The following is a 25,243-nucleotide window of genomic DNA, read 5'->3' as shown; positions in this document are numbered from 1 at the left end:
ATTTAATCCTATCTAATCTTGAGCATGACGTGTTCTATAGTCTGCACACTGCCATCATTGATTTATTTAGTTAGATTTCTAGAGAAGTATCCAGATGATAATTACCCCAGGTGAAGTGGGGAAGTTGGGCTCTCCAGTCTCCACCTCCGCGCGCATTGACATCATACCTATTTCGGCAGGACAGCAAAAGTAATTCTCTACGTCTCGTACTTATCAGGTGAATTGGAGAGGTACTAGAAAAAGTAATTCTGCAAAAGTGCTCTAATCGACCTTCATCTGACACCTTCACCGGTCTCAATTCCAAGTCCGCGGTCCAAAGGTTCGTCCACGCTCCACCATTCGCAACGGAACGCCCATCCCATCGGCCGTCCGCGAGGTGATCTCGTTCCCAAACCACTTGAGCTGGACGCCGGGGTACGCCAAGCAGAAGAAGATGAGAAAGTTGCCGACTGCAAGCGCCGCATCGAGTCCAGCTGACAGGATATAATTATACTTCATCCACCATCGTCGGTACCTGCGCTTAAGATGGCCGTTGAAATAGAGCCCCACAATCCCCCAGGCCATGTAGTTTGCCGCGGTGGCTGGTGGTATCGATGCGGTGGAGGCGAAGATTGCGGGCAGGTGGATCTAAGTTGCAGTCAGCATATCAATCTGTATTGTATGCGGTACGGCCTGCAGGTACCTTTCTCAGCATTGCTCTGGGGAAGCGTCTGTCCAGAAGGTACAGTACTATAGGGGATGCGGCACCGATGAGGAAGAACCACAGCATAGATCGGTACATTGAGCCCTCCGAGAAGAGTCTCTTTGGGCCGATGAGGCCCCAGAAGGTTGCATTTGTGGCGTAGCCTGCAGCGAGTGGGCAGAGGAACTACCATGCCTCAGTTTAACAGTTCCAGACTTTAGGGTTCTGCTGAACTTACACTATTACTTGCTTCCGGGGTGCAGATATCTTCAACGTTGCCCATCGCCCAGACGTTGACTGCGGTCTGTGTCAGCCACGAAACGATGATGCCCGTGCACTGTGCCGCGAAAGTGACGCGAGGAGGAATTTTCTGGATCCGTTAGGGGAAGCCTTGTTCTGCCGGTTTGAAAGGAAGGCTCACCATATAGTGGGCAAGCTTCATGACGGAGATGTACCCGAGCCCTTGAGCAGATGAAACCAGAGTAAAGACCTTGAAAACCACATTGTTCATCATCCTGCCAGGCCAGATGTATCCGGCTACGAGGGCCGATATCACGGCAGTCGAAAGCTTAATGTTGCAGTAGGCCATCATGATGCCAGTTGGCAGCAAAAGTATTACGTGAAGCGCTATGGCCAGGATCAGACCATACCAGGGGAGTCCGGTATCATAGACATAAAGAAACACGACGCTGATGCTGAATATCGCTAGAAAGGTACAGCCATACCACCACAATGGAACTTGCTTGTACTTTTTCATCAACTGCGTTTGTCAGTAGCTATCTCTCATTAGGGTCGTGGTGCTTACCCGCGTGTGAATGTCTGGTTTCTCTTCCACAGACGACTTTCCAATGCTGGCAAGAAGACCGTACCAAATCTCACGGCGGTGGTAGAGAGCGGTATGGACTATGATTGAAGCCACAGCCGCAAATCCCAATCCATATGAAAGAACAGACGTTGTTGACAGAAACACTGGAGAATAATCATGATAGGCAGTTTGATTTAGTGAATAATCCGAGTTCATCACTCGACTGGTGTTGTATGGTTTGCCTGAACATGTTAGGAAACCTCTGAGAGATGTAGGATGAATAACTCACCTGTATTATCGAACGTCTTCGACGAAGAAAACGGCATGTACATCCCTTGCCAAACATTGCTCCAGTGTAATGTCGGAGACACGATCCAAAGGAAAAACATACTTCCACAGAACACGTTCGTCAACGCCCATGTAGGCACAAGGAGAGGTGATCCTAGATAGCCAGTGATCTGGTTCCAGTCCAAGGTCATGGGGAGAAGATCCATCCCTGAAACGGCTCCAAAGACCTGGTTGACAGTGACGTTGTTGGGAACAATCCAAGTTATCCAGGCAAACGTTGTGAGGCCTGTGAATAGAAACCCGGGAAGAAGCTGATACACTGCTCCGCATAAAATAACCACAGTAAACAGCTTCATACGACTTATTTTCCATCCGTTAGCTTCCTCGTTCTGTTTGTTCCGTTGGTGCATAGTATACAACATGGAGCAAGTTGGGAGCACCCCCGGCCAGACGCAGGCTGCTGGCTCAACGAGGAATTTGTGAAACAGTCCTGCGATGCCAAAGCTCAAAGCCTGCGTCGTGAGAAGAAACATAAACCTGTATCCGAGGGAAATGGGAATGTGAAGGAACTTCTCAAAGGCAACATAGACATCCGTTGCGAGAGACCCGTTATCGAAGGCAGTCACCAAGGACGCCATTATGGCCACGATACAATGCTCCTTTTGATTGAAGCGTCCTGGGTTGGTGGTAAATGTCCAACCCAGTATTTTCCATTTTCTTTCAGGCAAAACAGCTTCCATCAACCTTCCGCAGGGGAATGTCACTAGGATGGCTAGGTAGGCGGAAAGGAATACTACAATCCAGATTAGTCCTTCTGCTACTGATAGTTTGAACCAAAACACTCACGTGGTGGAGAATGAAGCTGAAAGAACTGATTCAACGCTGTAAGGATTACAGTTCCTACTATTCCCAGGAACCAGGCGCGGAAGGTATTGACTGGGATGTCCTCATCGTCTGCAGGAACACTCGCTCGTACCTCTGGAGAGACACTTCTTAGGTCAGTATTGCTTGCAAATAACCCGTATGTGTTAATATACAAATCAAGAGAAAGACAGGGCGTACACGTCGTCATCAGTATCATCACCTATCTCAAGCTGTGTCTCCTGCGTATAGATCTGCGGCTCGAGTGCTTCGGCTCTCTCATCATTTGTCGGTTCTCTCGATGACTGGCAGACGCTGATATCCACTGACTCCTTCTTAGACCCCATATCGAAGCTGAGTAAGATGTCCAGTCCCAGACTGCGTTCTCAATGTCGGTTTCGATCAAGAACCGTCGAGAAGACGAAACAGTCCTTCAAGCGGAGGGACCATCACAAGAGAAGTTGACTAGGTTTGATGACTCAGGAGATAACATGATAGATTGGCGAGGATCAAGAGAAGCATATACCAATTTGAGGAAAATATCCAGCCATGAGCTGACGGCAAAGGCAATGGACGACTGAGGCTAGGCCTTCACCCGATGCCTGAGTAACCCCACAAAAGAGCTGGTTTGTCAGACTTTGTTCAAGCAAGGAAGATCTGACACGCAAGATATTTTTAATCTGCATCAGTCAATTGCGGAGAGTATATATGCAGCTTAGGTTTCATGGTTGACATTCTTCTGGTGTGATCATGTTTCAGGGAAGCAAGGAACTGGAATAAGAGCTTAACCACACTCAATAGAGTCAGTACCCTTTAGGAGGCCAGTCACCACGGCCTGGGTTATTAGAGTTATCGATTGCTGCAATTATCCGTGCTCATTGAGCGATAGATTCCATTGCAATCTTTAGGTTCTGCTGGTATCCGATGGGCTCAGGTGGAAGCAGTAGGATCGGCGATCGTTGTTTGCCCGGTGAATTTTGTCAAGCAAATCATCGCAAATTCCAGATCTCATTGATTACATTGGTAATTCATTATCCATTCTACTCCGTAGTGCATGGATAAATACCAAAACGATCCTCGCGCATCTCTCTTTTTTGGGCGATCTGCAAGCCACATCAGACTACAGAGTGCGCTCCTTGCTTCTTGGTCACATTTCAATAGTTCCACGCGGTCAGTGGACCGGTCACTTTCGAAAGCGTTCATGCTTTGGTGATCTATCAACCCCCAATTGAATACGACTTTGAGGATGGAATATTGGACTCTTACACAGAACGACTCATTAATAGGTGTATTTATACCCTCTATAAAGTGAGCCTTCTTGCAATGAGCACAAACGAAGACTCATGGAGTTCGGTAAAGACTTTGAGAATGGACTGATTAATTGAGTGTCACGGCTTGAAGCTCGTAATAGTGAGGTCTAGACCGTTACTAATCGAGCTCGAGTCCAACCATTGTGAATATGCTGGCAAGCCTGGCAGCATGCAAATTCCTCTTGTATCAACCGAAAGTGTCAAGGCAGCCAGCTGGAGGTTTCTGATCAGAGAGATTTTTGAAACAACCACTTTTGATAAAGATCAAGCGCCACTTCAGGCTGATCTAACGGAACCTGCGCTGCATTAGCCCTGTATATGAGTTGCTATCACGACATGCACTCACCATGTGTCCAGAGTTATCTACCGTGACAAACGCGAAGCGCTGTTTGCCCGAGACCGCGTTGGGGACTGAGACGAAGACTTCCTTGAAACTCCCAGCCTTGACTTTGCTACCACCTACATTCGAGTACCAAGGTTTCAGATCTTCTGAAGTGAACGGTGCCTGTCCATTCCAACGTAAAGCCTCCGCCCACCTTAAGTTACCCGCGGTGTTGCATGCAAGGTCCAGGTTCCCATTGTATATCAAAACGTCCACTCCATGTTCCAATGTGTACTTGATCTCATTCATGACATTGCTGTACAGATCAGTGGTAGTCCCAAACGCGGAAGCAACTTCCGTGGATTCGATGGAGAAATTCCGGACAGCTTCCGGAACACCAAGAGCAGCCCAAATGCTAGGCTTATTTATGTATTTCTGAATCTCGAGAGTTTGGGAGAAACACAGGTGATCCACTTCACAGGTTCGAGTGACTGGCAAGCATCAGCACATTGTTCCTTTGAGAACCATTGAAGTCCAAGTCTTACTATCAAAAGGGTCACGTCCCCCTGCGTGTGACTCGTTGTGATACAGTTCCTTTATGACGCCACAAACTGCATCCGTAGCTTTGCATAGGACCTCGTCTGGATATCGATAGCACACCTCATAAATGCTGATACATCTAGGTAGGTTCTCTGAAATAATATGGCAGCGGGTCTGGTTGAAAACAGGCTCGTCAACGCCTGGCTTCGTCGTGCAGAGTGTCTCGTAATATCCGTACAGGGTGTCGAGCGGCGAAACATAGCCATTTCCGATCAAGATCGATTGAAGTGGAATCTCTGGCCTTTCAAAGACCTGGTTTTGCCGAAGTATCTCCCGTGACAAGGTAGGAATATAATGCCCCTTCGACATACTGTTAGAGTAAACCAGGCAACTAATTCAATGAAAAGAAACATACAGCATAACTCTCCCCTGCTATGTGGAAGGGGGTCTGTCGGCGTTCAGGAAAGACTTCCGTCATGAAGATTTGCAGAAAGATATACATGTCTCCTGCAGCAATTTTGGAAGTTGTTGGGATATCCGGATGAGAATCCACATACGAAAGCCCTGTTCCTACCGGCTGGTCGACAAATATCATGGATGAGTGTCTTGTCCAAGAGTAAGGGTTTCTCTCTGTGTGATTGCCTCCGGTCTTGATGCGACAGGGACCTAATTCCAGCATTAAACCTGATCTCTAGTTAGTCGCACTGGATCGATTCCCTTTACAAGCAAAGGAGAATCCTCACCAACCAAGCTGCTTACGCCAGGTCCTCCCGTCAACCACAATGTGAGCGGATCGGTCAGGGGATCATTCAAGCTGTCAAAGTACCCTTCCATCCCATGGTCAGCGAGAGTACCTGTCGACTCGTCTCAGAACTTACAAAAGAATATATGTTTTCCTTGAAATTCAAGCCATCCAGTGTACTGCTTTGACCCTGCGTCGCAGACTTCGTCATTCTGTTCTTTGATCCGGATCGAATGGGAAGGAAATGCAGGGCTTCTGAACGTCCTAAACGACCCATCTTCATAATTGCAGGAGAGTAGAGCTTGAGAGCCCTCTGAGTCTGCTACTGCTCCCTTTGCAAGTGCGAATAAGCCGGCAAGTGACCACTCCGCGAACCAGCGTCTCATGGTGACTTGTCCGGAGGCCAAGTTGAAGAGGAGAGAAACGGCCACAGAACCAGTCGAAAAACCGGCATATTGCTCAAATTAAGAGAATTAGGGAGCTCGGGAGCATATGATCAGGGTTTTGCTTGTCATCGTGTGTCGTGCTGGGTTGTGTTTGTCTCATGTTCAGTTCGGTGTTGGCGCTAGCGGTGGACATTCCCAATCGGGTAACTGAGAACGACAACCTCGTCAAGAATCGAGACGTGCTCTCTTTTCTCGCCTCCCACATCACTGAGACTAAAGCCCTCTTAGCGGATGATCGATGTGTCGTTGGCGTTGTCGTACGATGGGAATCAATCTAGAAATTTTGCACCAATCCATTGGGCCCTATGCAGAAGAGCTTAATCTGGCCCCGTGTCTTTTTGCCCACCTGGGCTCCTCCTGCTTGTTGGGATCTACAAGTTGGAGTGCTCAGACATGGCGGACTCTGAACTTACTCAATTGGGCAATTTGTATTGCAAGGTTGAGACTACCTATCTGCGGACCCTGCTCTTGGCTGTGCTATATGGCCGGTCAAGTCTTGTGTGGAGCCAAAAAGGTAAAGATCAAGGGGAATGATCTGTGAGTGACCGTGTGTTTACTGCTTTATAAACCTCTTTTGTTCAAGAGAAAATAGGCACTTCTTCAAGAATTCTGCTTCTTGGTTGCGTGCAGTTCTCAATCTCTCGCCCTTGGTTATAAGGGTGAACGCACAATTAGTCATTGCTCTTCATACACTTCACAAACTTCCTTCAAAATCATATCCATATACTGACCATTATGCCGATTCTCTTCCCTTCAGTTGAGCTTAGCATGCTAGTTCTAGCTGGGCTGTGCGTGCTCATTTACGTTGCCAACATTGTACATCTTTTATGTCGACGAACGCTGGCCAGTCCGATGACATTGAGTCCAACACAGATACTCTGCGGAATTCTAGGATTTCTTTCCGCCGTGACATGTGCGATTTCTTCCTTTGCCTTTCTATGGGCTGAGGGCTTCGATAAAAAGTCAAGGATTATTATAGCCTCGCTCTGGGTAAATTCTGGCAAGTTATAAAAGGATAAGAACTTTACTAACTTCTCAGGTAATCATATCACTATTCCGAGCTCTCTACCTGGCGCCAACGCCTTGTCGATTCCTTTTCCTAAAAAACGCAACGTTTCTAAGTCTATCCATCTATCTCACAGTAGATGTACCTCGGCGGTTATACCCAATGATATGGCTTCAAGTCCCGTCAGGTTCAGGACTTTCCTCGTTGGATATAGTCCAGCTAGTGGCGAGCTCTACATGTTCGGTTCTTGTTCCTATTTTCTCTCCAAACTTGAACACATCGGTTAAGGGTGCAAATCACCCTCAAGATACATGCTCGCCTCTCTCCAGATGGTGGCTTTATACTTGGGTCAGTCCCCTGGTGACACTCGGCTACGAACGAAACGGCTCCATCAGCAAGGAAGATCTCTATCCTCAGAAAGTCGAGGCCTCAGTAGACAGTTGGCAACAAGCCTATGCAAGTTGTGGCCCGGAATCTTTACCTTTCAAGTTCATTCTCTGGAAGTTGTTTCGAATCAGGCTAGCTACAATGGCTCTATTTGCAGGCCTGTGTGGCTTCTTCGAGCTTGTGGGGACGATCGGGCTACATCAGCTTCTTCTTTCTCTTCAAAGTCTGTCTGAAGCCAAGCTTCAACCCTGGTTCTCCATCACATTATTTGCATTATCGCCGATTATTCGCGGTCTATGCATGCAGACTTTCGAGTATTTTGCTACCCACACAATAGGAGACTGGAAGTCCCTTATTATCACCGCTGTATATCAGAAAATGACGATGCTCGAGGCAGATGCAGATATTAATGTTGGGCAATTACAGAGCATTATATCAGTCGATATTGACAGGTTGGGTACACTTCGATACACCGCAATGACGGCATTTATGGTCCCCGTTGAATTCATCACGGCCTCCATTCTCTTATATAGGGTTATGGGATGGTACTATATCCCCAGCCTGCTATTTCTTCTTGTCACTAGATATCCTCTTTCCCGATTCATAATATCGGAACAAACCAAATCTCAGTCAGCGATCGTGCGGGCAACCGATATGCGGATAACACGAACAAGTGAAAGCATACGGGCTCTACTAATGATCAAGATACTTGGAAACGCACAGTCTTTTATAAGAAGGATCTTGGATGAGAGGAAGCAAGAGTTAGATGCTATCTGGCTGAAGATGCGTGTCATCATTCTCTCAGAAAGCCTTTCCTCTTCATTCTCCTTTCTGGCAATGGTCCTCAGCCTATGCCTTTTCATCTTCGCAGGGGAAAAGCCTTTAGCGCCGGATATTGTGTTTACACTTGTCGCTGTATTCAATATTCTCAAGAATATGCTTACCTTAAGTGTACTTGGTGCTGGGCAATACGCGCAAGCGATGGTGAGCTTGCAACGATTAAGCGACTTTATGGACCGAAAGACTCCCCCGGTGGTCACAGACAAAACCCAACTTACGATGCAGGCACAAAAATTTGACCGTCGGGTTCCCTCATTCTCTACAGCGCAGGTTCTCGGGGAGTTCAATCACACTCAAGCCAGGTTTGACGTCGAGTTCGTCAGGGGCGGACTCAATGTGATTACGGGTGATACTGGGTACAGCCCTTCCCTATCTCCTTTCCACTGCTTTTCGAAAGAATTGCTAACATCTGCAAACTAGGTCAGGAAAAACTTTGCTGTTACACTCATTGCTGCTTGGTGGTTCTGCAAACCAAGGCAGCATAGGGCTCGGCAAAGCACAATTCGAGCCGATTGCCTACGCATCTCAAGAACCTTGGCTTTTCCGAGGCAGTATCAAGGACAACATTGTATTTGGGACTGCATACGATCAAAAGCGCTACGAGCAGGTCATTAGAGATTGCGCGTTGGAGAAAGATCTTGCAGCTTTCAAGGACGGCGATCTCAAAGAGGTAGGTGAAGGTGGCCGCAGTCTCTCTGGGGGTCAGCGTCAGCGAGTGTCCCTTGCGCGAGCAATGTATACGAACGCAAATCTCGTCATATTGGATGATATCCTCTCAGGGTTAGATCCAAGCACCTTCGAGTGGGTGGTGACGAAATGCATCTTCAGATCGGAGCAGCGGAATCGCACAATGATAATGGTTACGAATAGTCAGAGAATACTCCAGATGGCTGATCTAGTCATTCACATGGAGTATGGCAAAATCGCGCAAGTTAAGAACAATCTCAGCACCAAAAACAGACAAGGCGTGCCCGACAAGGATTATGTCGATCGTTTGTTTTATGATACGCCAGAAGCCTCTGAAACAGTGTCTGCAACCTTTGAAAGCACCGGTGGCAGCGATAAGATGAGCCCGATCTCTGCGGAGGCCTCTAATGAAGGTGCTGGTTTTCAGCGCGTGAGCAGTTTGAGATATGGTAAGTTTAGCAGTATTGTCCATTTCCAGGTATTAACCCTTCCAGGCTTCAAATATCTCCGGTCCTTTGGCAGTCGGCCATTCGTCACTTTAGCAGTGATTTCTGCCGTAGGAGCTCAAGCCTTGGAGATCGGACTCCCAGCATGGCTCTCAATTTGGAGTGCACTATCAGTGAGAAGCGAAGGGGAAGGTAGGGATGGGTTTTACCTAGGAATTTATACAGGTATGACGTCCCCTTCTGATAGTATCAGATGGCAGATGCTGACTACAAGAGCAGGACTCGGTTCAGCGCAAATAGCGATCCTGGCAGTCTCGCTGTTGTTGCTATACTCGGGTGCTTGGCGATCTAGTCGTGACAAGCATTTAGAAATGATTTCCGCAATCTTCGGCACCACTTACACCTGGATCTGGAGTACCCCAGTGGGACAAGTAATCAATCGTTTCTCGTCTGATATCGCAAGTTTAGACGACACTCTGTTCAGGACGTTTCGTCCAGTTTTGGAGACATATCTGTCAATTGGTCTCCGAATTCTCACCGTGACATCGCTTATACCACTCTTCTTTTTGCCCTCTGTCGTACTGTGCGGGTTTGCAATCTATGTGGGCTACCGTTATCGTTTCGCAGCCACCGCCGTGAAGCATATATACGCCGCTAGTCTCACGCCGCTGCATCATAGTATTGCGGAAACTGCGTCGGGCCTTAAGACAATACACGCCTTTCGTGCGCAGGGGATGCTACAGAAGCGCTTCAATGCGGCAGTTGAGCACCATGCCCAGGCATGGAATGCTGTCAGTGATCTTCAAAGATGGCTGGCAGTACGGATGGACATCTTCGTCGCTTTGATATCATGCTCGGCGGCGACATTAGCCATCTTGCGGCCGCATTCAAGTGCGCCTGTTGTTGGTCTTAGTTTGACCCTCACAACCGGCCTCTGCACGGCTCTACTTTGTACGTTCTCTTTGTCTGGATGTTAGTGGCCGTACACTAACCGTCTAGATCTGGTTTATCTCTCGAGTCTTCTGGAAGTAGAAATGGCCAGTTATTGCCGTATTGAGAACTATATCCAGGACCTTCCACAAGAAGTTTCTTCCGCTGATCTTGACGCCTGTGCGGTAGAACATTGGCCAACTCGGGGACTGATCACTTTTGAAAACTTCGGGGCCAGCTATTCGTTGGATGGAGAGGAGGTTCTCAAGAGTGTCAACTACAGAGCGAATGCCGGCCAACGAACAGCCATTGTCGGTCGCACAGGGAGCGGAAAGACTTCCCTGGCACTGAGTCTACTACGGCTGACGACTAGGACGCGTGGATCCATATCCATTGATGGCGTTGACATTGAATCAGTTCTTGTTGAAAAGCTACGACAGAGCATAAGTTTTATCCCTCAAGATCCCACACTGCTTGATGGAACAATACGTTTCAATCTGGACTTCAACGGAGAATATGACGAGGGATACCTGCAGTCGATCCTAGATGATGTGGCGGGGACAAGGAAATGGAAGCTGGATGACACCGTTGAACTGAATGGGAGAAATTTCTCACAAGGCGAGAGACAGCTCATTACCCTCGCACGAGCTATGGTGAGCAAACACAAAATTCTCATCATTGATGAGGGGACCGCTAGCCTGGACAAAGCAAGCGAAGACCGTATCATGGCTGTCCTTGGGGACCGCTTCAGCGAATGTACGGTCATAGCCATCACACACAGGTTACACAGCATTATCGATTTTGACCAAGTCCTCGTAATGGGCGACGGCCAAGTGCTGGAGGCGGGAAATCCTCGTCATCTTCTCGAAGGAGGGGAAGGTGTTTTCAAAGCATTGTATCTGCAGCAGTGTGGCATGGATGCTGTGGTTAGTGGCAATCTCAGCGACTATCGCCAATCATAAGGTATTATTTTCGTTGATACATCCGAGACATGAGCCCCCTGGGGCATCTGCAGGTTATGCCACTCCAAAAAAGCAGGAAAAAAAAAAGGAAGGAAAGCAAGTCAGAATGTAAGGCAAGAATTTTCCATGGCGCGGTGCTTACCTCCGACGTACCACAGTAAGCAGAAACATTTGAGGCTTGACTCCTAAATACAGATGTTCAAGCCACCGAAATTCTTGAGTGCTGGAGCAGAAAGTCTAAGTTCGGAGCAAAGACCACTGCGTTTGCCTCGCTTATCTTTTAAGGGGGTAAAACAAAGGAAAGAGGCGACACAAACTTAGTGAGATTGGACTTGTCACATTCCTCCCTTCGGTGTCCATCCCAGCCTGCTTAGCGTGGCATCTGGGGGCCTATCTGGTGACTGCAGCGTGGATCGTTCGCTAGTCTGTCGATCCCTTGCGCCTAAGGTGTTTGCCGTCCTTCCGATAGACTCGAATAGGCGTTTAGTTGACATAGCTTGACATAGCTCAAACGGTTTGAATGTCTCAAGAGAGATGATCCTGAGTTTGTATAAGCATCGGCTTCTTGCATCACCATTTCAAGTCAGCAGAAGCAGATCGCTCCCTGTCCACAGGACTCCAGATCTGAATAGTATTGTACTCCGGAGTTCAAAGGCGATCTGTTCCATACTACCTCGTCCGTTTCCTTGTTGCTACGATGCCCCTTGCCGCTTCGCAAGATAAACCTGTCAGAAAGCGCAATGTCGTCTCACGTGGTCGAACCGGTTGCCTAACGTGCCGACGCAGAAGACTCAAGTGCGATGAGACGAAACCGGGGTGTAACAATGTGCGAATCTCGTTCGGACCGTTGGCTTCCTGTCCATTTCCAATGCTGACCACCATACAGTGCAGACGTATCAACCTTCCGTGCGAAGGATATGCTCAGAGGATTACTTTCAAGGACCAGACGAAGCTCGTCGTTGCAAGAGTGACAGGCAGGCCTGTAGGGAAGAAAGGGCGGTCATCGAGCTCTAAGAATGAGGAGGATGACGAGCCAAACGGCACGTTGCCCAGTTCCAGCGGCCGGGAACCGATCGGCCTCAGAGGACCACTCTCTCCCCCATCGTCCGAGTATTCAGAATCAAGTTCTCCTGTGGAACTGAAGCAGGAAGATACGAAAGCAACTTTTCGACGAGATCCGGACACTCCGACCGATTCTGACCCTGAAATATACTGTGACATTAAACCCGGCCTAGTGCATCATTCCACGCCTGAATGGCCCGATGTTCTTGATGCAGCCTCAGATTCATTGATGGTGATGCATGACGGCTACTTGCCGCCATACTCGCCAATGTCCACAGAAACCGGGCTCTCACCGCGCCGTATCCCGTTCAATTCATCTCTCTCCCTTCTTGGAGCGTTCGAGTTCCCAGAGGATTACAGGTATTATGAGTACTCTGCCAGCGGTCATTTATCGGGACTTTCAAAAGTCTTGCCTTTACCAGAGATTCTCAAATCACAAGCCATGTCCCACCACGTCTATAACGCCGCCATGGCCCTAGCAGCTCTCACAATGTCGAGTTTCGAGCCATATTCGAGAGGCTCGATCAATCTACGCCGTCACGCCTTTCATCATAGTCTCAAGGCCATTCAGGGCTTGAATGCAGAGTTATCCTCGAGAAGCGCGGCGGACACTGCGGTTCAATCGTGGAACTATGATAGGATTCTTTCATTGTTCGCCACAACCATGTTGCTTGCCAATTTTGAGCTTCAGCGAGGCGCCTTGCTTGCATGGCGCTCGCACATGCAGGGTGCCGCATTATGCCTCAATACCGGATACAAACAGCTTAGGCAGACTCCGGCAGGAATGCTGTTGATCAGGTCTTTTGCGAGAATGGCACTGTTGTTGCGCTTATATAACAAAGACTACTCAGTTACCTCCCCGGAAACTATGCCCGCAAAATTGTCACGATGGCTAGATCTGCTTTTGAAGCAATCGTCGCAACTACGGGACAGGATGTTGCTGTTGGTAGAGGAGGTAACAGCATTGGAGATACAGAAACGTCAGGAGCCCGAGCTGGATACTTTCTGGTCTAGCAAGAGTTCGGAGCTTCTTTGCAACCTGGATGAATGGCGGACGGACGTACCGATTGACGAAGTGCCCGTGGATGATGACATTAGCGGAGCTTATCTGACGATATCTTCTTCTGATCGTGCATTTTTGATCCGTGTATCTGCGCTCGTTTTTCCCAATGCCAAAGACCCTTGCACTTCAGCCGTCAATTACGCGGCGTATCTCTGCACGAGCATGCGGGCGCGTACGCGATACCTTCCAGATTCAGGACGGATAGTTCCTCCTGACGCGGAGCGGACCGCACTCACCATATGTCGGATTGCAGCAGGGATACCGCCCACGCGGTTCGGCGAGTCTTTCACGCACAGCTATGGCATGCTTCCCTCGATTGTAGGAGCCTACCGGTGGTCAACGAACCCGGGACTGCGTAACTGGGTCAAACATTGGTTGGCAGGTTATCGCGGGCCGCGAGAGGGAATTTGGAACGTTCAACAGACGCTCAAGCTTCTCGCGACGATGGACAGCCTGCCGAAGCCAGGTTGGCACTTTGTTGCTATGAAGGTCATTGACGAGCCGCAAGAACCATCGCCAGATCTCGACGAAGCTCACAGCAATGAGCCATTCAAGGTAGTCTTGCAGGCGAGGGTCCAAAATGGAACTTCCACCAATGTCTTTGTTGTCAAGTAGTAGGTCGTCTTTCCGGTGACAAAGGCGCTTTTGGCAAACAGTACATTGCGTCTTATGAACAGTCTAGAACCACCAGCGAGGACATTGTCGCTGTCAATTGTAGGGCGTCGTGGTCGACGCTGCTGCATATCGCTTGACATAGTCCAATGGGCGGCCCATTGTTGGGCAAATTCGAAGTCCAAAATCTGGTGAGAATTCGTCCCCGGTGTGACATGACGTCTAGATCTTAAAGAAAGGGACTAGACCCGTTGGGCACGCAGGTGGTGAGGCTTGATTGGGGAAAGACCGGAATGTTCATATGACCACCTTACCTTAGCGAGCTCCATCAGGTTCCATCGACACTTTCCGCGACCGAATCCTTTCCAGGATTCCAACTCCACTATCTACGCCACTACACTGCTTTTCTCACTCCTGGTTTCTTCTTCCATCACACTCTATCTCTTCCGCTGATGCCTCCTGTATTGTTAAACTATCAATGGATCTAATCGAGACGCACAATTGTTCGTGTGATGAGGGCTCCCTGGCATATGATTAAATATTCAAATAGGGTGGGGTTCGTCGAATACAACCTGGGTCTTGATCCTTTCATTACCTCTGCCCCTGGACTCTGTTTACAGCGAATCAAACGACAAAATTCGGCGAGCCAAGACACAACTTACTAATACGGAGTAATGTTCCACGGGCTCTTGCTTGGGCAGCCGTGGGAAGTCATTCAGATTATTGGCTTACGGCTTGCTTTAAGCTTGCTGAGCGCTTCCGTTGGTTTACTTCTACAAGCTAGCAACAACTCGGAGATGGACCGCGTTTGAGACAAACTCTCAATCAAGAAGACATTTCATTCGCTGTCTCCCCCCAGCTGGGCCGTCCCTGGCTTTACTGCTTTCTGGCGATCAGCAGAACGTTTCTTCAGCTGCTCAACTTGCTCAAAATCGAAAAGTTCAGGATGAACGCCGAGTGCGGTGGAGTAACGGATCCTTTCAGGTTGCTTCAAGCTTAAAAGTGGAACGAGTAGGAGGGAAAATCCGGCAAGCCTTACGAGAGGACAATAATACCTCTTTAGACAGAAAGAGCATAGAGAACGGAAAGTACTCGAATATCTGTTTCTTGCAACTCTTTTCTCTCCACTTCGATCATTACTGCCCTGGCAACTACCGCTCAATAACTCACATCTTGTGATTTTTCCCCCCTCCCTCAAAGATCCCATTACTACCTGCATGATGCTCCGTCTCGAATCATTGAAGTCATATCGATCGTGGTAATCTACGCATACACCGTACCAGCCTTAAGAGAGCATGTAGCAGCCAAATACTCAAACATGGTTGGGGTCCCACGAAGCACTGGGTGTCAGATTTGCATCAAGAGACGCATCAAGGTTTGAATTCCTTTCTAGCTTAGAATCCGCATCTACCTACTTGATAACTAACAGAAACAATTAAGTGTGATGGGTTGCGGCCGGAATGCTCTCAATGCCGTAAATATGGTGTTCAGTGTCCTGGCTATGCAAAAGTCCGCAAATTTATGGACGAAGGACCCGTGATCAAGAAGCGATATCAGCAGACTGCAAGTCTAGTCAATGAGCACGAGGTCGAGGAAATAAGAAGAGAAGATAGTCTCGCACATCCACCTGATTCAATTGACGAGCAGATTTTCCCTTCTTTAGTCGCAAAGTCCATGACTCGGCAACAACCTGCAGTATTCCGTGACTTCGTCCTCACAGCATTTCCCCGCTTTTTCGGTCTCAACAAATATCGCGTCCATGTTCCTTGGGCAGTGTATGTTGCGGATGTTTTGGGGACAACACCAGCCCTGGATGCAGCTATTTTCTGCATCACGTCCGTTTTCATGGGACGTTCAAATCACGATGTCGCCCTGCAAAAATCTAGCCGAGAGATGTACTCAAAGGCTCTGATCTCCTTAGGAGGCATGATCAAGCATGACAAGATCATGCGGTCAAGGGAAAGTGTTAGCACATCCATCTTACTCAGCCTATTCGAAGCATACTCTCAGACAAGAGAGGACTCCTGGGCTCAGCATGCCGCTGGAGCAGCTCTGCTGATGTCCATGCGCGGGGCAAAATCCCATCTCACTGGGTTCGATCGCTGCCTGTATCTTTCCTTTCGCAGCTTTCTCACTGCCGCTGCGTTCATCGAGGGCAAACCGTGCTTCTTTGAAAAGCAAGAGTGGCAATCCCTCATCAATGAGATCCGAAAGCAAGACATGGCCGATCCACGAGCGAATGCAACTATTTCGGCCATTATTGACGTAACGGACCGATTATTTATGGAAGTCGTGAAGATTCCCGGCCTGATGTATCGGGTCAACCGGCACCTCTATGCCTCTCCGCCAGCATCGCCCTCGGAATCAGAACAGCTGATCTCGAGGTTATACCAGTGCAAAGAGAAAATACACGGCTTAGCATGTGAGCTGCGTCTCGTTGCCTCTGTGCAGGGCCATAGAAACACACGCGGTAAATTATCCCTCATAGGACCGATTCCGTCTACACTACCGCAAACTTTCTCAAACGGCGTGCTGCGCGGCACCAAAAATTGCTTCAAAATCCTTGACCTTCTGCTACACAATCTCATGGTTTCTCGACATGACAACTACTACTCGCCTTATGCCATATCTGACACACCCGCTGGATCTGGATCATTATCGCCATCATCTTCTCCTCTATCAGCTCTGGAGCCAATGCCCACTGGTTCCTTTTTCGACGTACCCAGGATCATACCCTTCCACATCGTCTCCAGATTTCGCGATTTTAACGACGGCGTGAGCTTCCCTCTGTCTGAGGGTATACAAATGAGTCCGGTGGACAAGTGGTTGGATCAGGTCGCTTCGTCCATGGGTATGGAGGCCTTTGAAGTTGTCGTCGATGATGGGATTGACGATAGATGTTCGAGCCTAGACGTGGATCCGCAGTTCGAACATGCCTCGCCGTTGCCAATGAGAGAGAAATCCGTGTTCTGACCCTTGCAAGGACTCCGTTTCCGATTCAAAAATGATTGGTCGGTTGGTCTGCTTCAGCGGTTCTCATCGGATGGACTCCATGCACGGCGTTGGTCCCGTATGCCAACCTGGATCCTCAGTAGAGATTCTTAAAGATTCGCTCGACTGAATGAAGACGACCAGTGCCTTGGTTTGTCGGTGTGTTACAACACCGGCATCCTACGATGTTGATCAGTCTACATGGCATGGGGGTTCTTTGTCTGAAAGTTATGAACCGACTTTATCAGTCCGACGTAGATTGTATACACATATGCACACGCACACACACATTCGACTCAATCGCCAAACGACCATTCAACGAAACCCTCCCTATTACCAGAAAGTCACACGACTACCATGAGCATTTTGCGTGTTTTCAGAGCTCGATTGGTGCCAACGTCTAGATCATCTGATCGTCAACAATGCAACCATACGCCACAACGCACAAATCCAGACCCGTCAAGCTTTAAACCCCGGACTCCAGCGAATAACCAAGAAACAAGAGAAGAATCATTAAACTAATGGTAGCGCAAATGCAGCAAATTGACGACGGGCTATTCATGGCTGGGGGTATGTAATATGGCCTTGCCCAAGACCAAGAAAATGAAAGAGAAAAAAGCGGTTGAAGAAGTCAGCCAACACGTCGAAGGGAAACAGATAAAGACAAGCAATCTCGTTCACTTGACGCGTGTGGGACTCCCTGTGCTACCGATTCGGCCGCTGATCTTGCGAACGCCTTTGGAGGCGCTTCTGCTGTCGGTCACTCGCCGAGGGCTTGTACGAACTTTGGTGACCGAAATGGCGCCACTTCCGCTCTTACTGCTCAGGGGAGTCTTCGGTGCAGCATGTCCAGCTTCCCCCCAGTTCTCTCTGTCCTCGTGGATGTCGTCTGTCAATGTGTAGCTGGCAGTCACTGTAGCAGAGTAACTGACGGATCGCTGGCTTGGCGATGCCACGGGCGATCGAGAGGAACGCTTGGCCAACATGCGCAGTTGGATTTCCTCTTCACTTTCGCTGCTGTCATTACTGAGACGGGAACTGCGCTGCCTGGTCTGCTCTTCAGTCTTGCTCATGTCTTTGTCCATAAGGAGAGTGCCAGACGTGGTGCGTGCATAGGGATGATGACGAGAGTCCTTCCGATGGGACTTGCGAGGTTGGCCAGGAGTCGGAGCAGGAAGGTACTCGTCGCTTTGCGTTCCGGCACCCTCATTGTGGTCAATCTCTCCAAGCGCGGAACGCTTGGAGTGACTATTGTTGGGTGGTGTCGCAATCGGGCCGTTGTTGGCACGTTGCTTGGTAGATGCTTTTCCGGGTGTAACCGGTGCTGGCTGCATCTGGGCCAGCTTCTCCTTAATGCTATCCTCAAACCACCATTCGCGGAATGAGCCCTGGTTCAGGTGCAGCCAATGCTGCTGTGGACCGACCACCATACCGGGACGCATGAATCTCATGAAAGCGATAATTTCGTTGGCAGTGAATCCGTACCGGTAGATAAGATAGGCACCAATCAAGCAACCGGTGCGACCCAGACCGGCCTTGCAATGGACTGCGATTCCCTTATTCTTAACTGTGATCATCTCATGTGCCATCTTGATGAATCTTCGAACCAACGGCAATGGAGGACAAGTACCATCTTCAAATATCATATCAATGTGGTTGATTCCCAAAGCCGTGAAGTATGACGGAGAGTACAGCTCTGAGTTCAGTCGCACGACGAGACCCACATTGCGGGTTGCGAAATGCGCCAATACGTTTTTAAATGGAAGTGGCAGCTTCGATGAGATGACCTGGGAAACTGTTGATGGCAACGAAGCGTATTCAGGGGTATTGGAAGGGATTGGTGCGACAGGTTCATGTTGCGGGGAGGCGAAGGCGAGGAACTGAGGGGTGATCCAGTTGAAGTCGCCCATGTCGACACGCTCGAACTTCTCGTATCTATCAAGAACAGTCAGTGTGCGATCAAAAGGTCATCCATCAGCCGTATACATACTCTTCAAGGCTGAAGCTGCTCAAACTGCAAAGCGACTGTTCCTTCGCCTTCCATACTCCATACACAACGTCCTGGATGGTCAAAGTGAAATCTGCCTGACTGTACCCCGCATCCCGGAAAGGCATGTAAGGCGGATCAGCCTGTGCGATTGGAGCCAAGGCAAGATGTGGCGGCCAAGACTGGATGAGAACCATATAGCAAGCGACAAGGCATGCTGCGTTGGCACGGCTCCGTGGATCGCTCTTTGAGTAAAAGACCACCGCTCGATCTTTATTTGCGGGTTCGCCAAGGATCTCGTGGAAATGGACCGCAAAGCGATAGAGATGTCCTATGTGAAGAGGACCAAAGTCTGCATGGAAGGAGTTATAAAAGAGAGTATCGTCTGCGGTGAAATACACAGGGTATCGCTTCTTGCTAGGCGTCTGGGGCTGGCCTCGCGCGGATCGTTTGCTGGGAGATTTGGATTGTTCGAGAGGGAAGGGAAACGGAGCCTTTGGGTCAGGTGGGGAGTCGTAGGAAGCGAGGTACAGGCGATCTGCGATTTCAAGTGGTCAGAAAGCTTGCCAGGCAAGTGTGAAGTTCATATTGGACGAAACAACTTGTTGGACTCCCAGGATGTTTTCCCGGCGGATCGGATCAAAACAAAAGCACGAACCTTGGATATACTCGATCACCTGGCCGGGGCCGCCCATATATCCAGACATTGTGCTCTTCAGTTGACAAACACTCGAAGGCAGCTAGCTTATGCACTTTAAATAAGATGAACAGCCGAACAGAGTGAGGGCTGAACAAGATAATGTCTCTTCGCAAAAAAAGGCACCGCAGCGGCTCCAAGTGCTTCTCGCAGCCGGTCAATGATTGAAATAATAGAGAAAAGAAACGATGACAATGTATCCAATCTAAACAATCATGGTCCGCTCTTCTGTCGATTCTTGTCCGATGAATGGCGTTTCAACCCACAATGCAAGTAGGGTAAAGATAAGAGGCAACAAGGCCCACGGAGGAGGAAGATATACAAGACGGATTATGGAGAGATTGCGGATGAGGGTTTTAAGAAGGATAAACACTAGGGCAGAAGTAGAAGTGAGGAGGAGAAGGAGTAGTAGATAATGTTTCGGAGACCGCACGAGATAGAGGAGAAAGCCAAAGCTCGAGGCCGATGAGACCGTTTGGGCAACTGCGATGCACGCTAAGTGGCCGCTGTTATGTTGTGATGTCCCTAAAGTGGCTTAGTGCCGGGAGTTGGCAGGACAACAACACAGTTGCCTCAGGCATCGACCAAGAAAACAGCATCTTGGCCGCCATGCTTATGTAAACATCAGTGTTTTCCCTACAAGCAAATGAGGCAAACAAAACAATGCAAGCCACAACCAAAACACACAGCCACATCTAGTCCTCCAATTTCAGCCACGCAGTCTCTAAGCAGACTGCAGAGACACCAACGATCAGGTCTGAGCTGGATGTCTTGAGTCTCTGTGATGGTTTGCGTTTCCGGGGTTCCCGATAAAACGGAATGAACAACTTACATTATTAATGATGCAATCTTGCCCGTCCTTTTTCTATGGCCTGCGAGGCCAATGTCAGTTGACTCACTCAGATGTTGTGGTTATCATCCCACAGATATATACCTCAGTCATGATTCGCTTGTTGACGGCTCCTGGCGGTAGTGCTCCGGCTATCGATGATTGTAGGCTCTGCCTGTCTTTTAATTCTCATTCTGCTGGTTTGTTTTCTCTCGATATTCACTTGGGAACTCGGTCTTAAGCCCTCATATCTACCGTGGTATGGCACAGCGCAGATCAGGTGTGAAATAGGAAACACTATGAACGGTGGCTGCAACGGGGTACAATATGATACGGATGCGCTTTCTAGTTCTATTGTTCGTGTCACTTCACTGTACCAATTACCTTTAGGATAGAGCTCAGCGTCGTCAGACAAAGAAAGTTAAATGGAACCGCAACTATCAGCCACCTTCCAGAAGCAGAGCTTGATCATCGAGATACATTGATCAGTTGATCAATTGCAATGAATACGAGTATATAAACCATCTGTTGCACCTGTACAATGATATCTCGAGCACATCTCTTTAAGCAGTCGTCTCTGAGTCAGGTCTTTTGACTGAACTGAGCGATCGCATACCCAATCAGCTTCATCGATATGATGTACCTCAGGGAAATGGTCTTCTCGCTCACCAACTGGGCGCTGTTTGTTGGCGCAGAACGTGCCCCTCGAGAGTGCGACCAGGTGTCCAGCTCACGCTCTCCATGTCGCGAAGAGTATGGGTTCGTGCCCGACAGTGCCTGTCGTCTGAGCCGGAAATGCTGTTGTGGTCGCTGCTGCATCAATTTATAGATGACTTGTGAGGATCTCCTTATCAGTTTTGCCGTTTTTGGGCTAACAGGAGTACTTCAGTCAATTTCAGGAGGATACGGGTGGTTCGGCTAGAAGGAGTCCCAGTGGAAGGGGAGATCGGGGGCGAGAATGGTGGTATGAGGTTGTCAGAGAATCACAATGCGAATGTTGCAATTCCTTTTCCTTCGAGCCCATGATATCCAACATAAGTTTGCGCAGTCTCTTACGAAACCCGAATAGATTGTGGATTGAGAGTCTTGAGGTGGGCTAGATGTCCCAAAGTCATGTCAGCAGCATTTGAATGTATGAACGATGAGGGTAAAGAAGGAAGATGAGGGATCGTTTACAAGAAGAGCCTTCCGATTGAATCAGTCAGCACAACTGAGAGATTTAGCTGCTGGGAGTGTCAAATGAGGCGCAGCAAGCAAGGAAAACAAGAAAGATGATGTCCTACCAAGGGGGACGGTGTTCAGAACGCCCATCAAAGAATACATGGGGAGCTGAGCTCCGGCAGAAACAGAAGTTCTAATTTTGAAGGCAGCATAATATTCACGAAGGTCAGTTCTGTTGAGGATGAGCAAGAACGATGGAATATGGAGTAGCAAGTCAGAAGGTGAAAGCTACAAAAGACACTGGCTATGAGGCTGAATTCGCAGCTATTCACAGCTATTAGAGGGCAGAAAAGTTTGGTCCTAGTCAGATAACTGTGCAGACCATGACCGCTGCTGCTAAACTCAGGACGATATCTACCACTTGGGAAATGAGTCCATATGTTTCCTTTGATAGTATGTCTTGAAGCGCAGGTGACTGGGTCCTAAGGCATAACGCCTCCAAGCTGTATCGCCAGAAGTTTAGTACAACATCCCCAGAGTGCTTTAATCTCCCCAGAGAGTAAAGGACATTCATTATCTGCCATGAGAATAGCGAGTCTTATTTGCTCTTCTGGCGCTGTCTTTTATTTTAACAATACATTCGGCGTCTGAGTCGATCCGTTTCAAATCAATTCGTGACATCAGTCATACCAAGTGAAAATGGGTAAAAATATAAAATTACGATAGACATGATGAAGATCTCTCTATAGTTCAGCCTGACTGACCACGAGGTCAATAGTCCTTTGAACATGACTTTAGTCCGTCTCTGTGTTCCGATGCAATCTCGCATGAGTCGTTTCGTTCATTGGTCATTGAAGCAGAGGCATAGGCTATTTAGTAGGGATTCTTGACTTAAGGCCAAACGGACAAGGACCTTGAAAGAAATCAGGGTTCGTCCAATCCCTCGTGTCTTCGAACCCTATTATAAAAGTGGAATAGATATGATTCCTGATCCTCTTCTCTGGCCCCGAAGGGTAGCTTAATTGCGGTGGAAGTCGAAGTTTCACGACATGGCTATCACAAGGGAAGAGATACATTAGACTTTGGTCGTTGCTCTGGTGGATTTCATGATTCGACAACTGGGATATTTTCCCCAAAGTCGAATTGCGATGTCCCAAGAGGTGGAGTCAGATCAGCAGGGATAATGCGAATACTAGGTAGTTAGTCCCTGAGGGGTTGCTGATCCAATTCCCTCTTTTCTACCTTTCCACCTTAGACCAACAACCATTCTCCTCGATTCTTCCTTGAAAACAACAACAATCCGAACAGCCGACAACTCACTGGCATATGCGAAATAAAGAGATGTGGCGTTCTCGATCTTGCCGAAGGCTGTGATTCCGATAATAATCCTCCGATCAGGATACTGCACAGCTAATGGCTCGGACAAATAGTGGCAAGTTGGTAACAATAACCAACTGCCGATCGTCCAGCTAATCCACACTATTTACATTCAAGGTTCAAGTTAAGCAATCCGTTGCCGTTTATTTGAATTCTTTCTCCAATCCACGGTGGTTCTGCGGAGATGTTCGTAAGGGATCGACAGCGATTTTAAATGAGAGCATTTTTGAAATCCCCACGCGGTTTGCCCCAACGTCCTCCGCAGGTCATGATATGAGGCCCGGCAACAGGGTTCACAGTGCAACTATTGAAGTTATTTCCGTAATGACTGCTCAATATCCGACATGTCCGTCCATACTGCTGTGAGCTCGTGTTTATGAGTTGGCAGCCATCACAAAAATCAAGTTTGGCCTCAGTCCACATCTCTGAGAAGACAAAATTGATCGTGCAGACCAGCGCGACATTCTACGATGATGATACCTACGCTGCACACCTCGCTATGGCCTCTTAGCTCCCTGCAGTGGATAGACCGGTGCCCATTAGTATGGACCTGGTCTGCATAGCATGCTTTCGGCGAAATCTTCTGAGGGGCATCGTACCAATCGGGCGCCCCCATACCTGAAAGGCTTACTTCCTTCGGACTCAGATCAGCTTGCATGGGGCCATGTTAGAGTTTAGTGACTTCATTCAATAATAACCTGAGCACGCGTTCTACTGAAGCAAGCGGACTAGATACAAGCTAGCCTAGTAGTACGGGCAATAATGGAACCTGAGTTAAGAAGAACGCTTTTCTGTGTTGATCGCTGTAGCCTTCAAGCTGCTAGACTCGTATGTAACAGACGGCGTGGGCTGCGATGACCTATCACTGACATCTCTGGCCATGATGCCCCTGATCTACATGTGGAATCCGAGGCAGCTCATGAGCGGATGAGGTCCACGACAGGAGAGAGATGATTTGCTCTGGGAGGGAAAAGGAGCAACAAAACCTGCATATAAAACGACGTCTTGCCCTACTTCAAGCTGTTTTCCTCTTCCTCCTCCCACCAGCCAAATCCACTCTTTCCAGTCAATCTCTTCCAAGGCCTGCTTTCAGCGACCATCCACTCTTTTCAACAACTCTCAGTCACTCCTTTAATTCCTAATTCTTAATCAAAACCAACCGTCACCATGAAGTTCACTGGAATCGTCGCTTCCCTGGCTGTTGCCAGCTCTGCCTCTGCTCTGGCCATCCCTCAGACCCCTGTTGATGCCACCCTGAGCAAGCTGAACAATGCTCTCAACAATGTTGAGGGTCTCGTCGGTGGTCTCCTCAGCGGCGTTTGCGAGGAGGTCGACCTCACCCAGGTTCAGACCGGTATGTCCTTTACTGAAGGAACCTCTCCAAAACGTCCAAAAGCATAGTCCGGCCTCGCTAATCCCGATTCTGTCCATTAGAGCTCATCACCATCAAGGGCCAGCTGACCAAGCTCGTCCCTGTCTCTGCTGCTACCAAGCGTGATGTCATGGGCACGGCTAACAATGTTGCTACGCCCGTCACCAGTGCCGCCGGTAGCGAAGTCGGCAATGTTGAGGGTGCTGTTCAGCCCGTCACCAATGTCGCTGGCGGCGCAGTCAACACCGTTGAGGGTGTTGCTAAGCCTGTCACCGATGTTGCCGGTGGCGCTGTTGGCACCGTCAAGAACACTGTTGGCGGCGCTGTTGGCACCGTTGAGAACATTGCCTCTGGTCCAGTCGACACTGTTACCGGCAGTATGTAGCCAGCATCCTTGGGGCAGAAATCAATGTGGCTAACAAGAACAATTAGCTGCCGGCGTCAACACCCTGGCGGAAAACCTGGTCAGCAAGGTTAAGAGCGGTAAGTAACTTTTTTGCGTCAGTAATTTGCATCTACTGATTGCGTCTTTAGGTGCCCTCGACGCTGCTGGTGTCAAGAACGTCCTCACCACTGTCGGCCAGGCTGGTAAGTTGCTTTTCTCAAACAGCGATGGCTAAGCTTACTAAATGCGTCCATAGGTGGCCTCAACCCTACTTCTCTCACCTACGTCCTCGCGGGGCTCCTTTAAATCCAATACCTACCTTAGTGAACGCATTATGTACCTCGAGAAACCCCGTGATACCATGACCATATGGGTGTATAGCGCGACTCTTTAACTTCACGCCTTCGGTTCGTTTTGATCTGCCAAACGGCGCTGGATCTTGTGGATAAGCTT

The 25,243-nt window shown here is 48.8% G+C and overlaps 5 protein-coding genes across 5 annotated transcripts; 3 read left to right on the top strand and 2 right to left on the bottom strand.

The window, feature by feature from the left end:
* Positions 1 to 294: 294 nt before the first annotated feature.
* ALT_1579 (sexual differentiation process protein isp4) lies at positions 295 to 5,936 on the bottom strand (the record flags this gene model as incomplete). Its single annotated transcript, XM_033558554.2, has 13 exons — positions 295 to 627; positions 683 to 868; positions 921 to 1,052; positions 1,104 to 1,442; positions 1,488 to 1,585; positions 1,777 to 2,568; positions 2,622 to 2,764; positions 2,838 to 2,990; positions 4,324 to 4,759; positions 4,814 to 5,168; positions 5,224 to 5,492; positions 5,552 to 5,635; positions 5,687 to 5,936. The coding sequence occupies 13 exons, from the start codon at positions 5,934 to 5,936 to the stop codon at positions 295 to 297; spliced, it is 3,570 nt and encodes a 1,189-aa protein (XP_033414445.2).
* Positions 5,937 to 8,226: 2,290 nt separating this feature from the next.
* Positions 8,227 to 13,994, top strand: ALT_1578 (ATP-binding cassette transporter abc4; the record flags this gene model as incomplete). Its single annotated transcript, XM_089599184.1, has 5 exons — positions 8,227 to 8,585; positions 8,650 to 9,365; positions 9,642 to 10,313; positions 10,362 to 11,218; positions 12,141 to 13,994. The coding sequence occupies 5 exons, from the start codon at positions 8,227 to 8,229 to the stop codon at positions 13,992 to 13,994; spliced, it is 4,458 nt and encodes a 1,485-aa protein (XP_089456330.1).
* Positions 13,995 to 15,665: 1,671 nt separating this feature from the next.
* ALT_1577 (uncharacterized protein AN5342) lies at positions 15,666 to 16,964 on the top strand (the record flags this gene model as incomplete). The annotated part of the gene is made up of 1 exon (XM_033558550.2): positions 15,666 to 16,964. The coding sequence occupies one exon, from the start codon at positions 15,666 to 15,668 to the stop codon at positions 16,962 to 16,964; it is 1,299 nt and encodes a 432-aa protein (XP_033414441.2).
* A 695-nt stretch (positions 16,965 to 17,659) lies between these two features.
* Positions 17,660 to 19,676, bottom strand: cdcA (phosphoprotein phosphatase CDC14; the record flags this gene model as incomplete). Its single annotated transcript, XM_033558549.1, has 3 exons — positions 17,660 to 18,917; positions 18,973 to 19,507; positions 19,628 to 19,676. 3 exons carry the CDS (start codon positions 19,674 to 19,676, stop codon positions 17,660 to 17,662), a joined length of 1,842 nt encoding a protein of 613 aa, XP_033414440.1.
* Positions 19,677 to 24,200: 4,524 nt separating this feature from the next.
* Positions 24,201 to 25,096, top strand: ALT_1575 (uncharacterized protein; the record flags this gene model as incomplete). Its single annotated transcript, XM_033558548.2, has 5 exons — positions 24,201 to 24,387; positions 24,468 to 24,782; positions 24,838 to 24,888; positions 24,940 to 24,993; positions 25,047 to 25,096. 5 exons carry the CDS (start codon positions 24,201 to 24,203, stop codon positions 25,094 to 25,096), a joined length of 657 nt encoding a protein of 218 aa, XP_033414439.2.
* Positions 25,097 to 25,243: the final 147 nt, after the last annotated feature.

This window comes from Aspergillus lentulus, assembly GCF_001445615.1.
Source record: "Aspergillus lentulus DNA, contig: Alt04, strain: IFM 54703, whole genome shotgun sequence".
NCBI lineage: Eukaryota > Fungi > Ascomycota > Eurotiomycetes > Eurotiales > Aspergillaceae > Aspergillus > Aspergillus lentulus.
The sequence above is the reverse complement of the archived record's forward strand: the minus strand, read 5'-3'. Positions and strand labels throughout refer to the sequence as shown.